The sequence below is a fragment of the Styela clava genome, chromosome 11 (assembly GCF_964204865.1).
Source record: "Styela clava chromosome 11, kaStyClav1.hap1.2, whole genome shotgun sequence".
Lineage (NCBI taxonomy): Eukaryota > Metazoa > Chordata > Ascidiacea > Stolidobranchia > Styelidae > Styela > Styela clava.
This window is the reverse complement of record NC_135260.1, coordinates 1,486,780-1,503,997: the sequence shown is the minus strand read 5'-3', so window position 1 is coordinate 1,503,997 and position 17,218 is coordinate 1,486,780. Positions and strand designations below refer to the sequence as shown.

Sequence of the window (17,218 nt, the reverse complement as noted above, 5' to 3'; positions counted from 1 at the left end):
AACCCCTAAATGAATGCAACGTGGCTGGCAACACTTCCGAATTCTCTTTTCGGTAGTATTATTTTTTCCAACCAGTAAAAAAATATCACAAGCCCAAATTACGAGAAAATGATAATTTACACAGTTTTACTGGGTAAGGGAAGTCGCGGAAGGCCAAAGCTGGTTATCAAGCAGCGACACCCAAGGTTCTAATATCTAATTCAAAAAGTCAGACTTCTAGAGTTTTGAAACTACTGATATTGACGGTGCGTACCGCATAAAATATCTAACTAGTGATATTCTGATTTCATAGCCCACGGCTGGGAAGCAATTTTGTCCGCGGCGCCGTAGAGCTGACAGTGCAGACGTGCGTGTGGTTGACCAGACGCACAAAAAGAAAAAAATAGGAGCGCATTTTTCCGAGATTTTTCTATGAAGGCACTCTTTTATCTTCAAGTAAAAGCATCTGGCTAAATAAACTAAAGTCGCGTCTTTACTCAAACTGTTTTAGATCTATTAAATGTTCTAATCGCTTACCTGAAAGATCCACACAAGCTGTTCCACAACCTGTTGAACAGCATACTTTATCGTCTTCACAATCGTCAGCTCCCGTACAGGTCGGGTCTTCAATCTCATAACAAGAATCTCCAGGAACTTCGGGAAATGGACATTTCTTATCTATTCCGTCAAACCCTTAATGAAGAATGAAAATTTACTAAGCTTTCATATGTCTAAATAATCTGGAAGGCTCTCGCCAAACACAGAAAAAATTCGAGGAATGTTCTTTGCGCAAAACATAAGGTCTCGCTATAGCGCTTAAAAATTCGATGCTTTTGTAGGCCAAACCTCTCATTACATTTAAAAATAATATTTGCTCTGCGATAATTTTTTCAAAATAACTCCTCTTTTTTCTTTCTTATTTCTCCCTTTTCTTTCTTAGTGTAATTTGTTATTGCAGAACGGTTTAACCAACACGGACAGCTTCGCACACCAGAACGGTCCAGTGAAACGCAGCCTATGAATAGAATTAGGTACTCCCGTAGTATGTGTACCAGGTTAGGGCATAATTTTATTTCGATTTTCTTTATTTTAGTCATATTACGAGTTTTGGGACTGTCTGTTTTAGCCAAGCGAATATACCCCCTGCCCATAGGGATCAGTCTCTTCACACAACTTGATGTAAAGTAGGCTGACAAAATTAGTTACCTCCATATTCGTAAACATACTTCAGGAGCGCCCAGAATTATTCTTTCAAATTAAATTCATACCTCTCAAGTGGGATGTATTTTGAAGATCCAAATAATTGAAATTACCGTCGTTTTCGCCTAAAAGCGGTTTTGCAATGGAATTCGGGTAGTATTTTCTAGCTTTTGCCAACGGTTTTGATATAAAGTTGTTCCTTAAATCAAGCTACTGGTGAGCCCGTGTATGGGTTAACAATTATGTACGGAGCCCCTCAATAAATATACAATATTAAATATTTATTCGGACTAGTTGATGCCTCGTTGCCACATTTCAACGTTACCATTGTCAGATTTCATTAATGCCGTTATTGCTGTTAGGACATTTCCCAAAATTACCCAAGTCAGTATTTTAGCAAGTATACGTGTAGCTCACGGAGCCCCTGTTTCCCTACACGGAGCCCTAGGGCTCCATACGGATCACGTTGAGATCTAAAGAATATCATTATATATTTCTGGAATACGAGACTTTTAATCAATTTAATCGCACTTTGAGATCTAAAGAATATCATTATATATTTCTGGAATACAAGACTTTCAATCAATTAATCGCATTGACTTGTTTCAAATAAAATTTCACAACGCAGTCTGGATGGGAAAGAATACCACAAAATGCTGAGAAATTGAATCTGAATTAATAACAATAATATTGAAAACTTACGTCTGGCGCACATGTATCCGTCGTAGCCGGTTGGACATCGACATTTAAAGCCGTCGGTAGAATCGTCGACCACACAGAGTTTCTTCTGGTCGGTGCATGTTTTAATATTAACGGATTTTTTACAGCCTGCATAAATATAAATAAACATAATAATTTTATTTGATTTCATTGAGCTCTCTTTTAGTATCTAGATGAGACGAAGAATAGACTGGAATGCAACATTACAATTTCTAAATGGGCACATTGCGCGCGAAGTTTAAATACTTTTTTCTTTAACTATTGGACCAATTGATTTGCAATTTTCAGTGATTAAAAGTTGTATATTTTGCTATAGAATGATACTACTTTTATTTATTTCAAAAATTCCATGGCTCGTTTTACGTCCATGCCGATTATTGATAACCGATGACCAGAATTAAGTGATAAAAAAAAAAGTCTCTTGAAGAATTGGCAACTGTGGCGGCATCGAAGGAATGTATCTTATAATGATATCACAGAAAAATATTTATTTCTAGACATTTGAAAACCTCCAATCGTGATTGTCGAATACGCGAAATACGAGAATGCATAATAGTTGATTGTAATTCAGTAAGTGAGAAAGCGTATATTTGGGCGCACAAAAGGAGAAAGGCGTTACATGATAACGGGACTTTCTTTTCAAACACCCGACATCATCATTTAAATTAATTCAAATCACGGCGCATTGAAAACAAAATAGACTTTATTAACATCAATTCAAAACACAAGTATACTTAAAATAGGGAAAACGTGCTTTTATATGGTTTATCAACATTAATTAGGATGCTGGCCGCAGAAACGATCGCGGTGACAGAAAACGATCAGAGATTATGATAAAAATTACAATGTAGAAAACGCCCCGTTTTACCGAGATTTCAGTCTTCCAGTATTCTCCTTAAGGAGTATAAACAATAGGCCTACTCGGTATTTGCTAAAATATTAAATAAATTATGTCGTAGAATTAGCGAGTTATTATTTAATTAGTGATGGGACAAGTGGTGTCACTATTGAGTCAGAGCGAAGGAATCAACCCGCTGTTTCTGTTTTGGGGGATCCCCTAACTGAACATGCGGAAGATCCATGGGTCGGCGGTCTCTGATCGCTATCTCGTTTTCTATGTTGATTATGTTCCTAGACTGTAAAAATACCACTTTGTTCTCGTTGTATTTTTTGTACATTTAACACGTTTGTGCAAGGCATCGGAAATTGATTAACTGGTAAACAAATCCTATGCCCGACATAGACTAGTAACTAGAGCTGGGCATTTTCGAATACCTTGTGATTTCAGAATCGAATCGAATAATTTTTTCGAATCGAATCTCGAATACTTAGAAATATATAATTGTAGACGACTTTTTATAGTAATTGGTCCTCCTAACAAATGAATTCCCAAAGACATAGAATACATCACTCAGATAGATTACCGAGCATTCACACACAATAAAAAACACGTTTTATCAATAACTCACTACAGAAAAAAGTCATACGTCAGAATTGCGTTGAAAAAATATGACTTCAATGAAAAAAAAATTGGGGAATTCACCTCGACCATTGGCGAAAAGAAGAAAACAAGATGGCGGCAATTCGAAATTTAGCTCTGAACTGATTCGAATAATTTACTATTCGATTCGAATATTCGATTCGAAATGCCCAGCCCTACTAGTAACCGGACGAGCGACCGTGGTTCTCCACATGATTAAGCCGTCTTAACGGCTTTCCTCTCACCGGGATGAATATGTAAATCCTACCCTAACTTCTTAATAATCATTATAAAGCAAGTACAGTATTGACCGAAAAGCACTATTATCTATAGTACTTACCTATTGGAAAACATTTAAATGAACATGCATCTGATCCTAAGCAACAAATTGTTCCATCCGGACACTTGCGACTTGGATCGTCAACGGAACATTCATGGAATATTTCGGATATGTCGCAAAGATCGACTGGATGGTCCGGAAAAGGACATCTGTCGTCGTTGCCTGCCTCTCCTGGTGGTAAACATTAAAATTTGTCAGATTTCAGATATTTATTTTCATCGCGCCAGAATGTAAGGCAATAATCACATATAAGAAAAAACTAACAAAACGGAAATAGTGACTCATAGCGGTTGAAAAATGGTCGCCAAAGTCTCAATGAGTCATCCAGTCAGCGACACCTTGATGCTGAATCACCGAAGTAAACTATACGCGAAGAAACAAATATATAAGAACTTAACTTAAAACAACCATTAAAATAAAAAACAGATAAACAACAGAAACTAGAGAAAAAACAGACTACCAAAAGAAACTAGAGAAATGGTGAGAGCCATTATGATATTTTAGGGGCATTTTTTAATGCAATTTTGTTCTTTCCAACACCATTTTGCTATAATCAATTTACTGAAAACCGAACTTTTCCATTAGGATTTTTTCATATAGATGGCGAATTAGCGCCATCTAGCGAGTGCAAACTATGCTGACTAATGGTGCCAACCGCGACCCCTTTTTAGAATATGTCAATTCTTGCGCCCCACCTAAAAACAACTAGCTCACAATAAGCTACAAATAACAGATAGTAAGGCGAAAGTATGTTTTACTCAAAAAACGTAGAAAATACGTACATAATGGAATAAATGAAAAGTTTGAAAAACAAGAAAATCAAATTGCGATCAAATCGAACTAATATTTTTATTTTTAATTAGCTTCACGCCTCCTCGAAAAATTATCTACGTCCCCTTGTAGGGCGAACCCCAACGTTTGGGAACCATTGCTCACTAATAAGATCATGAACAATATATATGAAATAATATGAAATATATATATATATTATAAAACGGTATACTTTGGTACATTTTTTTGAAACATCAAATTCAACAAAGCGAACTGGAATTAAGACCTCAACCAGTCAGGCTACAAACAAGAATTCGAATACTCACGTTCCATACAATCATCTCCAGTAAATCCAATTGGACAAAAACAAGAAAACGGCGGTGGTGGAAATGGGAAGCAAATTTTATTTCCCGGACAATCCATGGTTTTTGTGCATGTTGCTGAATGTTAATAAAAATGAAATCAATAAAACGACATAATAAGTGGCCTGAGCATTAATACAACCAAATAGGAAATACCCCAATATTATCACAAAAAAAAGGTAATTTGATGACTTACATAATACTTCAATAAAAACGTCTGAAAAAAATCTTCTCAAAAAAACTAAATTTCAAAAACATTTAAAAACTAAACATTGTCCAAATTTAAAGTTAATCATAACGGCACTGTAATGTCAGTTAGTATTTAAGTGCGGCTTACGAGAACATATAGTAATACAATATCAAACTGATGTTTTTTTGCTGAATCAAACCAACAAATTTTGCTTTCATTATACATGTTTCTGAGGGAGGAATCTCGTTCATATTGTTTAGACTTGGCATTCGTATAAAATCAGCAACATAAACAGATAGCGATCTTGCACGTCTACGTCGCCCAATTATGAAGATTAAGTCTCGCGATAATTCTGATATTTCGAGTACACAATTAATTATATCTCCGCTCTAGGAGACCATTGTTCTCAGTCGTTTGGTATGTCTGTTCAGATGTAGTGTCTGAACGACTGGACCCACCCGGATTAAATTTCTCACATTATACATTCATCCTTGTAATGTGCGTTTCATCAAAAGTCCGGATTAATGTTTCGTTTCCATGGCAGCAGCGAAAACACGCGCTGATAACTGGAAATTTCAAGTTTTCTCACAATTTCTTTCCATTTTCTCAATTACCAAGTTAAAAAATGAAATTCCGAAAACGATACCTTCTCAGAAGAAAATACTCTTTTTTTCGAACAGGCCATATTTCATCTCGATAATCAATAAACTGGTAAAGTTGAAGTCTTGGGAATTTTAGTGAAAATGTTTTAAATAATAGATAAAAAAAACACTAAAGCAAGAATGCTTAAGCAGACACACAGCGCTCAAAATGAAATGGCAATTTTTAAAGCCCGGTCACCGTAGTACGCTGCCGTCATTCACTATTAGCGGAGATCCTGGGCGACAACAGGCTTGTCGATTAATGGCCGACGTCATCAATTGTAAGTAAGAACGCGTACGTCGCTGTTTCTCTCGTATCCGCGTGGAACAAAACTAGTTATGAAGCACGACGCCCAAGGTTCGAATATCTTATTAAACATTTGTAAGTTCTAACACCGCGCAATAAATTACATGAGATTAACATTTCAGATTAACGGTACGAAAATAGATGAAGACTTTTGCATTATTCGGCCTCACTATCTAGATTACAATCTAGATTACTATCTAGATTAGTAATTAATTGTTCGCAGATTGCTAGCGAATTTCTGGAAATATGGGATTTATTACGTTATTGCAACAATCTTTAATTTTAAACGAATCAGACCATCTAGTCTAGAAACTAGACCTATATTTCTACTTTCCAAAGGTTGTCAAAGTTCGGCGAAATATATACAACCGGTATGCAAACACTAGAAGTAGGCGCATTTGAATGTTTCACAAATCATAATTGTGGATAATTATAATCTCACAATGGTAAAAGCGTTATTTATTGATACAAAGTATCTCGAAAAATCGCAAAGAAAATTTGTGGAAAACAGCAAAGAAAAATACGCCCTAAATTTTATGCAGAAAAATAGTTTCAATTTGAAAAAAATGAGTCAAAATACTAGGATTATTTGCATAGAGTCCACATAAAAGATCACCCCTGCCCCAGCTAGAATTTTTTTTTCGGCTATGGGATTCAGCGATGTCAGCTAATAAATTGTCAAATCTAACCCAAACGTGGCGAACACAATCTACAGTACTTAAAAAAGGTTGCGGGATGTTTCTCAAATCTCACATTTCTGCATTAGTGGCCGAGGCTTTCTACCAAAGATTCGAATATTAAACCTTTATTTTCCGACCTGAACACTCTCATATTTGGTGTGAAATAAATTCACGCCAATCAAATTATTTTACCCAACCAATATAAATCAATCTCAAAAGAAGTAAAAAGATAAGCATCTACATCTAGTGTAAAGGGGGAATGAATGGCACACCCGTGATATTTAATCGAAACACAAAGAAACTCATTTATTTTTCATAAAAAGCTTTGTTTTGTTGAGGGTGGAATCTCGTTCATATTGTTTAGACTTGACATTCGTATAAAATCAGCAACATAAACAGATCTTGCACGTCTACGTCGCCTAATTATGAAGATTATGTCTCGCGATAACTTTGATATTTCGAGTACACAATTTATTATATCTCCGCTCTAGGAGACCATTGTTCTCAGTCGTTTAGTATGTCTGTTCAGATGTAGTGTCTGAATGACTGGACCCACCCGGATTAAATTTCTCACATTATACATTCATCCTAGTAATGTGCGTTTCATCAAAAGTCCGGATTAATGTTTCGTTTCCTTGGCAGAAGCGAAAACACGCGCTGATAACTGGAAATTTCAAGTTTTCTCACAATTTTTCTCCATTTTCTCGATAACCAAGTTAAAAACTGAAATTCCGAAAACGATACCTTCTCAGAAGAAAATACTCTTTTTTTCGAACAGGCCATATTTCATCTCGATAATCAACAAACTGGTAAAGTTAAAGTCTTGGGAATTTTAGTGAACATGTTTTAAATATTAGATAAAAAAAAACTAAAGCAAGAATGCTTAAGCAGACACGCAGCGCTCAAAATGAAATGGCAGTTTTCGAAGCCCGGTCACCGTAGTACGCTGCCGTCATTCACTATTAGCGGAGATCCAGGGCGACAACAGGCTTGTCGATTAATGGCCGACGTCATCAATTGTAAGTAAGAACGCGTACGTCGCTGTTTCTCTCGTATCCGCGTGGAACAAAACTGGTTATGAAGCACGACGCCCAAGGTTCGAATATCTTATTGAACATTTGTAAGTTCTAACACCGCGCAATAAATTACATGAGATTAACATTTCAGATTAACGGTACGAAAATAGATGAAGACTTTTGCATTATTCGGCCTCACTATCTAGATTACAATCTAGATTAGTAATTAATTGTTCGCAGATTGCTAGCGAATTTCTGAAAATATGGGATTTATTACGTTATTGCAACATTCTTTAATTTTAAACGAATCAGACCATCTAGTCTAAAATCTAGACCTATATTTCTACTTTCCAAAGGTTGTCAAAGTTCGGAGAAATATATACAACTGGTATGCAAACACTAGAAGTAGGCGCATTTGAATGTTTCAGAAGTCATAATTATGGATAATTATAATCTCACAATGGTAAAATCGTTATTTATTGATACAAAGTATCTCGAAAAGTCGCAAAGAAAACTTGTGAAAAACAGCAAAGAAAAATACGCCTTAAATTTTATGCAGAAAAATAGTTTTAATTTGAAAAGAATGAGTCAAAATACTAGGATTATTTGCATAGAGTCCACATAAAATGACCTCCCCCACCACAGGTAAGTTTGAGGGTCCTTTCTGTTAGAGGTAAGATCAGGCCAGAAAATTCTAGCCCGGCCTGACCCAGGCCCGTGGCCGTCATAAACCCGACTAATTAACTGGATTTGCAGGCCCTAGTCCAAAGCAAACCCGAAATTTAATATTTTCCTCAGGAGTTCATTAAATTGTCATTGCGTCAGTTGTGCAGTACGTTGCCGTTATTCACTATTAGCGGAGATTCTGGGCGACAACAGGCTTGTCGATTAATGGCCGACGTCATCAATTGTAAGAACGCGTGCGTCGCTATTTCTCTCGTATCCGCGTGGAACAAAACTGGTTATGAAGCACGACGCCCAAGGTTCGAATATCTTTTTTACATTTGTATGTTCTAATACCGCGCAATAAATTACATAAGATTAACATTTCAGATTAACGGTACGAAAATAAATGGAGACGACACATTGGTGTGCATATTTGCGTTATTCAGCCTTACTATCTAGATCAGTGGTTCCCAAACTTTTTGTACCATCGCCCCCCTACAGTAGTGTATACACCTTCATCGCCTCCCGGCACTGCAAAAAAAAATTGAAAGTCTGAAACGAATATATTACAGACCAAATAAGGAGACAAATCATAGTTTATAGTGTTTTTTAATGAGATGGATAAGCTTGGTGTTCTTCAACGAGTTTTTTATTATATCTAAAATTTTCCCCGTTTACTGATGGAAAGGCGATTTAGTTGTTTTGATAGCAATAGCATCACGGCTGAAAATCCCTCTTTCACCATATTAGAAGTCGGAAATGAAAGAATCAAGGTTTCTACCTTCTCAAAGACCGCCGCGTACTCTTGCCTTATAGCATTTATCTCCCCAAATTCACCCCATTTCACATTAAAATCATGAAAACAAACTCAATTTTCCAAAACTTATAACAATGATTTTCGTATATCTTATTGACTCCTTCAGCCTGATGACCTTCATCAAAATACATGATATATAACGGTCTTCGGTAAAATTCATCCCGATTCCTCTTCCTATCACGTCATCCAGTCCGATCACCAGTTCATAGAATCAATAGATTCGTGGACTCGGATGGCACAGGGGTCCTCAAATTTTACATCGCTCGCGAGACAAAATTTGGGGTTACTATTCTTTTGCGGATCGCATATATTTAATGTGACTCTGTCTTGTTGCTGCATCACGCTTGATAGCTCTTTGACGCCAAGATTGGAAGATTTTCCAAATGGGCATCACTAATCTTAGTTCTTTGTAATGTTCATTTTCGAAAATAATTGATCGCACAAATATGTACTTCTAAACATCGAAGTGAATATTTTCGCATGGTTTCTGAATTTTTAATAAAGATTTTCTTTAAGAAGATATACATTCTTACAAAAATTAAGCAGCGATGAATCTCTCGAATAGAATATGATATTTATTTCTGCGTGTTTCCATTTGTCTAATTATAATTGAATTGTAGGCTGGTTAAACGAGTAGCTGTTCCATATAATTTTTAGGATGTAATAAAATTCAGTCTAAACGTGTCTCACGATAAATTCTGTTACGTAAAAAATGTAATTTACTCCTCGAGCGTAGATAATAAATAAAATTAATTCATCGTTAAAACCGTCGTTTGGATGCTTCCCCTGGCATAGACTTCCTTGTATACTTCATGACATTGGTCATTTAGCGAGATGCAAAAATAAACGTAACAATGCCCCCTTTCGCAAGCGCTCAGAGCCTCAGACACTTTCCTCACTCAGACAGACTTTCAGGCGTGGTCGTGAACATTACCTCATTTTTGCGATTTGGAATTATATTTTTTAGTTGAATAAGTCAATGATCATCCTAGGAGTTTCAGTTCAATTACAGTAATCAAAAATTAGTGTAGAAATAGCTGTGATAGACTTGGCTAAAATTCTTTACCGGTACTTTTCAAAAAACAGATTGTTGAATGGTATGAATCAGAATGATAGTTTGAAACAAACACTTTATTTTATAGGCAACGCCTCGCGAAACCACTCTTAAAATAAGCACCGAAAAAATACATTTTTGTAAATAAAGTAAGGGAAGAAGTTACCGGGGTCAAAGGTCGGGAAAAGGTCCATTCAGTGAAGCGTCTCGGGCCAGATTAGACTACTACAGATTTCCCGACCTTTGGGATACGCAATCTACCGTACCTTATTACTGCGAAGACGAGTCCGGCAATCCTTTCGTTTGTGACATCGCCCGCGTGATTCAAACCTACGAAAGCACGCAGAGTACAGTAATCAAGTGCGCGATGCGCCGAGCAAAAACAGGTTTCGCGAAATCGCCCCCTTCGACTTTTTCGCCCCCCTCTGTATCGTTTTCGCCCACCGGGGGCGATATCGCCCACTTTGGGAATCACTGATCTAGATTACGACATAGTAATTAATTGTTCGCAGATTGCTAGCGAATTTCTGGAAATATGGGATTTATTACGTTGTTGCAACAATCTTCAATTTTTAACAAATCAGACCATCTAGACCAGTGGTCCCCAAACTTTTTATTATCGATACCCTTAAATCTAATTAATAAAAAGCTCAATTACCCCTTGCATAACAAATACAGTATTTTAATAAAAATGGCGATAATACTGAAACCTATTGCATCTTCCTATTAAGATGCTAAACCTGCGCTATCCCGGCATTTTAGCCTACAATCCGTACAGCGAAGTATTGCTATTGTGTCCCTACAAACCATGTGACTAAACTCTTTAACTAGATGCGAGCATTGCATCTCCTGCATTTCAACAGACTTGTCAAAGCACGGAGATTACAAAAAAAATTGATTTAGCAGTGAACGTCTGGATTACCCCATAAAAATTACCAGATTACCCTTTTGGAAGTAATTACCCCCAGTTTGGGAATCATTGATCTAGACCTATATTTACACTTTCCAAAGGTTGTCAAAATTCGGCGAAATATATACAACCGGTATGCAAACACTAGAAGTAGGCGCATTTAAATGTTTCAGAAATCATAATTGTGGAGAATTATAATCTCACAATGGTAAAAGCGTTATTTATTGATACAAAGTATCTCGAAAATTCGCAAAGAAAATTTGTGAAAAACAGCAAAGAAAAATACGCCTTAAATTTTATGCAGAAAAATAGTTTTAATTTAAAAAAATGAGTCAAAATACTAGCATTATTTGCATAGAGTCCACATAAAAAAATCACCCCTGCCCCAGCTAGAATTTTTTTTTCGGCTATGGGGTTCAGCGATGTCAGCTAATAAATTGTCAACTCTAACCCAAACGTGACGAACACAGTCTACAGTACTTAAAAAAGGTTGCGGGATGTTTCTCAAATCTCACATTTCTGCATTAGTGGCCGAGGCTTTCTACCAAAGATTCGAATATTAAACCTTTATTTTCCAACCTGAACACTCTCATATTTGGTGTGAAATAAATTCACGCCAATCAAATTATTTTTCCCAACCAGTATAAATCAATCTCAAAAGAAGTAAAAAGGTGAGCATTCACATCTAGTGTAACGGGGGAATGAATGGCACACTCGTGATATTTTATCGAAACACAAAGAAACTCATTTATTTTTTATAAAAAGCTTGTTTTCTCAAAAATTATAACAAAGATTCTTTACAAATATCATACTTCGTTAACGTAGATTGTAATTGCTTAGCCATTGAATATTGTAGTTGCAGTTCAATATAAAAACTGATAAAAATAAACTAGTAGTAAGTTATGCTTCTCCGTTACATCACGCATTATCCGTTAGGTTTAAATCACAATATCGTGCCTAGAGTGAGAACTTGTTACATTTGCTCGGGACGTTCCGAATTAATTCTTTTAACCAAAGTTTGCGTTGTCACTGACTCTACCAAGCAAATGAATTTGCTTCACGTCATTTGAATTTTTCGATTTAATTTATGATAAAAAATTTGAGTTGAACCGTAATTGAAACATCACATCCGTGAATTTGAAACTTTATTTATGGTGTATTGTAATACGCATGTTTTTTAGAAAATGAAGATTTCAAGCTGAACTGTAAACGTGGCTGTTTGTAATTTATTTTTATCCGTGGTCCATCATCTACAATCCATTTTTTTTACCATAGTAATCGATTGCTTACGTCGCAACGTCAAGTTACGTTTCCATTATGTTCGTGATTCGGCCTACGTTTTCATTTCGAGTTTAAAATTGTAAGAAACCAAAGGGGATTCGGTAGAAAGCAAGTTACTATTTTAGGTTTCATTCATTTCAGTATTCTGTTGTCGGTCCGCGAGGTTATTTTTTTTCATGCTACATGTCCGCCAGGATGGGAACCACTGCTACCATGTTTGGAATAACCGATATCTTTCGTACCTGGCGATGCATACATTTGTGGGTAAAAATGTATAAGCACTGTAAATCTACATCTTGCACGGTATTATATAGAGATCGTTGCCCTCCTCAAAGCGATTATATTAAGATGTATGACCTCCTCCACCACAGGTAGGTTTGGGGGTCCTCTCTATTAGAAGTAAACTCGGGCACAGAAATTCTAGCCCGGCCTGACCCGAGCCTGTGGGTATTAAACCCGACCAGGGCCCGACTAATTAACTAGATTTGCAGGCCCTAGTCCGAATCAAACCCGAAATTTAATTTTTTCTTCAGGAGTTCATTAAATTGTCATTGCGTCAGTTGTGTAGTACGCTGCCGTTATTCACTATTAGCGGAAATTCTGGGCGACAACAGGCTTGTCGATTAATGGCCGACGTCATCAATTGTAAAAACGCGTGCGTCGCTATTTCTCTCGTATCCGCGTGGAACAAAACTGGTTATGAAGCAGCGACACCCAAAGTTCGAATATCTTATTTTACATTTGTAAGTTCTAACCCCGCGCAATAAATTACATGAGATTAACATTTCAGATTAACGGTACGAAAATAGATGAAGACGACACATTGTTGTGGATATTTGCGTTATTCAGCCTTACTCTAGTCTAGGCCATGAAAATTTTTAAATGTGATGTTAACAGACGTGATTTTTAATTACATTGAACATCAACAGGTATTTATCCAATCTTATACACGTTCACCTCTTCACCACATCCCGTTATGATAAAAGATCAGAGAAAATAGCTGCGTCGTGTTTATTTGGATGTTATTTCTCTCTCGTGGTCTCGCTTGAATGTTTTATTTTTATCAGATTATTGCATTGGTACTACTTGTTACCGATCATCGTTATATTTCACGAGACTTAGCAAAACATTATTTCTTGTAAACACCAATTGTAATTCTTGGAGTCACTTGGTATTTTTTTTTATCTTCGCAAAACAAAATACTGTGTTTAAACAGCATTTCGAAAGAGAGTCGCAATGTTTACAGAGTGCAATTAATTATATTATAATAAGATGTTTTTATCTTCAATTAAAGTCGTGGAGTAGCGCTCATTTATATATATATTTATAGGAAGCTATTACTGCACTCAAATCCATTTATATCTCTTTATTTGATCCCAAATAGGAAAGCCAATTAGAGGGCTCGACCAAATGTTGAACCACGGCATTCATTTGATCACTGATTTAGGTTGGGGATGGCGACTGCATATGCGGTAAACCTTAGTATGGATGGTATTTGCCTGGTCGAGCGTCTTGGCGGAGTTTGTCGAACTTGTCGCACAAGTCCCCCCAGTGAATTCTATGTGACTCCTTTTCGCATAGGGTATATATATGGTTTGTTTTGAATCAATTTCAAACAAGGGCTTGTTTTCGAGTTTATGTATTGACATTTTTTTTTATAAAAAAATAGGGATTATTACGTTTAAAACTGTTCGGTTAATTTAAATTAGCATAGTTTGTTTTTGAGGTCAATGAGTATTTCCAAGTTAAACAAACTCATTTATTCGACCGTATTTCAATTTTCGCCATGTGGTTTCGTCGTAGAGTGGTTCACGTAATGGCTTATACCGACCACGTTTGCGGACGCATTGAACTACAGCATGAGGGTGGGCATGAAGGGGGGGATGGGGGAGAGCAAGTCATCGATATTTGTGGCGTTTCGAAGGGTTTATTGAAAATAATAGGCGCATGGCAAGTTTTTACATCCAGATTTCTTTAACCTATTTAATACAAAACAAAAATCAAATAATACAGGTATTTTAAACAAAACTGGCAAAAAAAAATTGATTTAACAACAAATCCCTACTCTCGCAAATAGTAATAAGCGGTGCAATAGCAACTTGGTACCAAGAACTGATATATTTTCTTATTCTGCGTGCACAAGCATAACTTTCGGCATGTGTAAAACTGCTGACTAACACTATGTTAAGGCGATAAAAGATTGACAAAGACAATGCTTACATGGAGGAGGAGGTTGGCAGGTTAAAGTGCATCCATCTGAGCAGCATATAGTGCCCGAATCACAAGATCCACATGAGATAGGGTCTTCAATGCACAATTTCGGTATCGTGTCTGGTAACGGACACATTTCGTCAATGAAATTGGTGTTTGCTGGAAGTTGTAATTGAAAGAAAATTAAGATTTAATAAATTTTTGAATACCATATTTGTACGATTTCAATCACGGCCAGATATACTTTCTGCAGCGAATAGTAATTTTTCAAACTGATTTTAGGTTCCTCTTTAATGCTTGCTTATAACACGACCAAAACGTTTGTATAGTAGTTTTACTAAAATTTCCATTTAATAGTAATTCACAATTGTGATAGTTCATGAAATTGAAGTCGATTTGAAAAATACATTTCGGTTATTTTTGACTAATGGATGAGCTCATTGACTTTATTGGGAAATTATTTACAAAGGGTTCGGAGAAAATTTTAGACGACGATCGTTATTTTTCGAGTTTAATCGCGACTATTTGCATCATTAAACGGAAATTGCAACTCGCTTCGAAACTGCAAAGCATAATTATTCTAAATGCAATTTCACAAAGCCTTACCCCCACTTTCAGGATGCCGTGATTGTTTATACCTCAAAAGTTCTATATCCTACGATGATTAGATATCTACTTCATTCTACTATCATATTTTTAAACTTACGTTCATCGCAGTTGTCACCTTTAAATCCAGCTGGACAATAGCACTTGTCATTCGTTACATAGCAAACTTCTCCTGCTGCCACGCAGTCCGCGGTGCATGGATTTCCTGAACATAGAAAGAAATACGGTCATTTCATCCGAATGAACAAAACTATTCCAACAATAATTGTCTTGTGCAATGATGGCCAGTACATTGTCATTGGGATAGAATTACGCGTTGTTGTGGAATTATCTTTTAAAGACTCCCAATATTTTTTCGAGGGCTTAACCTTGACATGGACAAACTACGGCCCGTGGGCAAAATCCGGCCCGTTGGGTAATTCAATCTGGCCCGCCTGATGCTGCCACAACCAAACTAACACCAAATTTTGGTGTTTTACCTAAAAAATAGCTCAAGGAAATTGTTAATATTGCGATTAAATTGACTTTGGGCACAAGGTTAAGGCACATGCTAGACCGCCAAAAACCACTTACTAAAAGAAAGATTGCTAATCAAAAAAAAAAAGTTTATTAATAACAGCACTGACCCGAGCCCATCAATATTTGTCCATTGATAGCAACCGCAAACGAGAATAAGATCGCAATACAGAAATATGTAGTCATCTTGGCAGAGTTTGTCCAGGCTGCTCTCATCTAACTGACATTTGGAAAAGCCTGAACGCTAATTTAAGTCGAATCATGCAGAATAAATTGGCTCTCGAGACGATGCGATGAAAAAAAATATCACCGCAGTAATAATAGACGCGGCAGCGCCCTCACGGAGTTCAAGTGTGCGTTCATGAACTGTAACAATAAATGCTTATTAATATGGATAACCAAAAATAGAATGAAGGTCGTTGCCAGTAGCGAGCCCAAGCTGGTGGTTATTAGCCTACTGAGGCATGTTGGATGCGAATTGTAAGAACTATTTTATGATGATATGGAATGGAATCACACAAAAATTAACGCGATGTGGTAACCGCAGCTGAATGACTGGTTAAACAAGAATTCAAAGTAACTCGGAATTTGTACTGAACCTATCCCATCACCGCACCGGTAACAGGGTGATGTGACAGACACAAAGACAGCTGCGTTGTGTTGTTCATTAATAGCCGTGTGAACTGGAAAGCATAAAAATCAAACTGATAAAACTTGCATAAACGAGTTCAGAATAAAATCACCAGACAGATTAGTAATGTTCAGCATGTAACAGTGTCTTGTTGCTTATGTGGCGTACCGGAATTGGTATCACCACTCAGGTTCGTTCTGCCAGCTTATCGGACACTGAAGTTGCAACAGATGTCGATCACGAAATAATATTCTTGCGGTTCCGAATACAGCAGAGTAACTAAGTTAACTAACTAGATTAAATATACACCTGTAAGAACTCAATGCAACCAAATGCTCCAATAAGAAATACAATAAACAAATAAAAATACAGATACTGTACATACGAAACACAAATAGGAATTGGTCTATGACGTCACAGTCATGAATTATTGACCCGTAATGGAATATACGAAAACCAGGCAAAACATACTTAGAAATACATAAAAATAACCAGTATGACACTAAAGATACAACACAAATCCCATCTTACCGACAAACACTTAATATACCTAGTAATTCGCATAGAAACACGGAAATCGCACAGGAAATAAACTGCGTAAGTATACTAGTTACGAAAACGTTAAATACACGATAAATATCGAACAGAGCTATGCCAAACTGGGGAAACAGTTAACCTGTAGTACTACTAACAGCCTACAACAAAAATTACATAGATTTACGGCATTAAAACACTATAATAATAACCTAACACACAGAAAAAATTCCACACTGCCGGCACTCTGACAAACCAGCAAAAAAGGAATAAAACTCAGCTGCTCACTAGTGACTCGAGTGGTAT

The 17,218-nt window shown here is 36.6% G+C and overlaps 1 protein-coding gene across 2 annotated transcripts in view; it reads right to left on the bottom strand.

The window, feature by feature from the left end:
* Positions 1-16,308, bottom strand: part of LOC120348188 (uncharacterized) — a 47,647-nt gene extending 31,339 nt beyond the window's left edge. Inside the window, exons 1-7 of one of the 2 annotated variants that reach the window (XM_078118185.1) lie at positions 15,858-16,308; positions 15,332-15,436; positions 14,635-14,784; positions 4,817-4,930; positions 3,720-3,890; positions 1,882-2,007; positions 517-672 (exon numbers count right to left, since the gene is read on the bottom strand). In XM_078118185.1, coding sequence (XP_077974311.1) covers positions 517-672; positions 1,882-2,007; positions 3,720-3,890; positions 4,817-4,930; positions 14,635-14,784; positions 15,332-15,436; positions 15,858-15,963 — 928 coding nt within the window. In that variant the 5' untranslated portion in view covers positions 15,964-16,308. The remainder of the gene's footprint in view (positions 1-516; positions 673-1,881; positions 2,008-3,719; positions 3,891-4,816; positions 4,931-14,634; positions 14,785-15,331; positions 15,437-15,857) is intronic. The other variant, XM_078118184.1, reaches the window with a different exon arrangement.
* Positions 16,309-17,218: the final 910 nt, after the last annotated feature.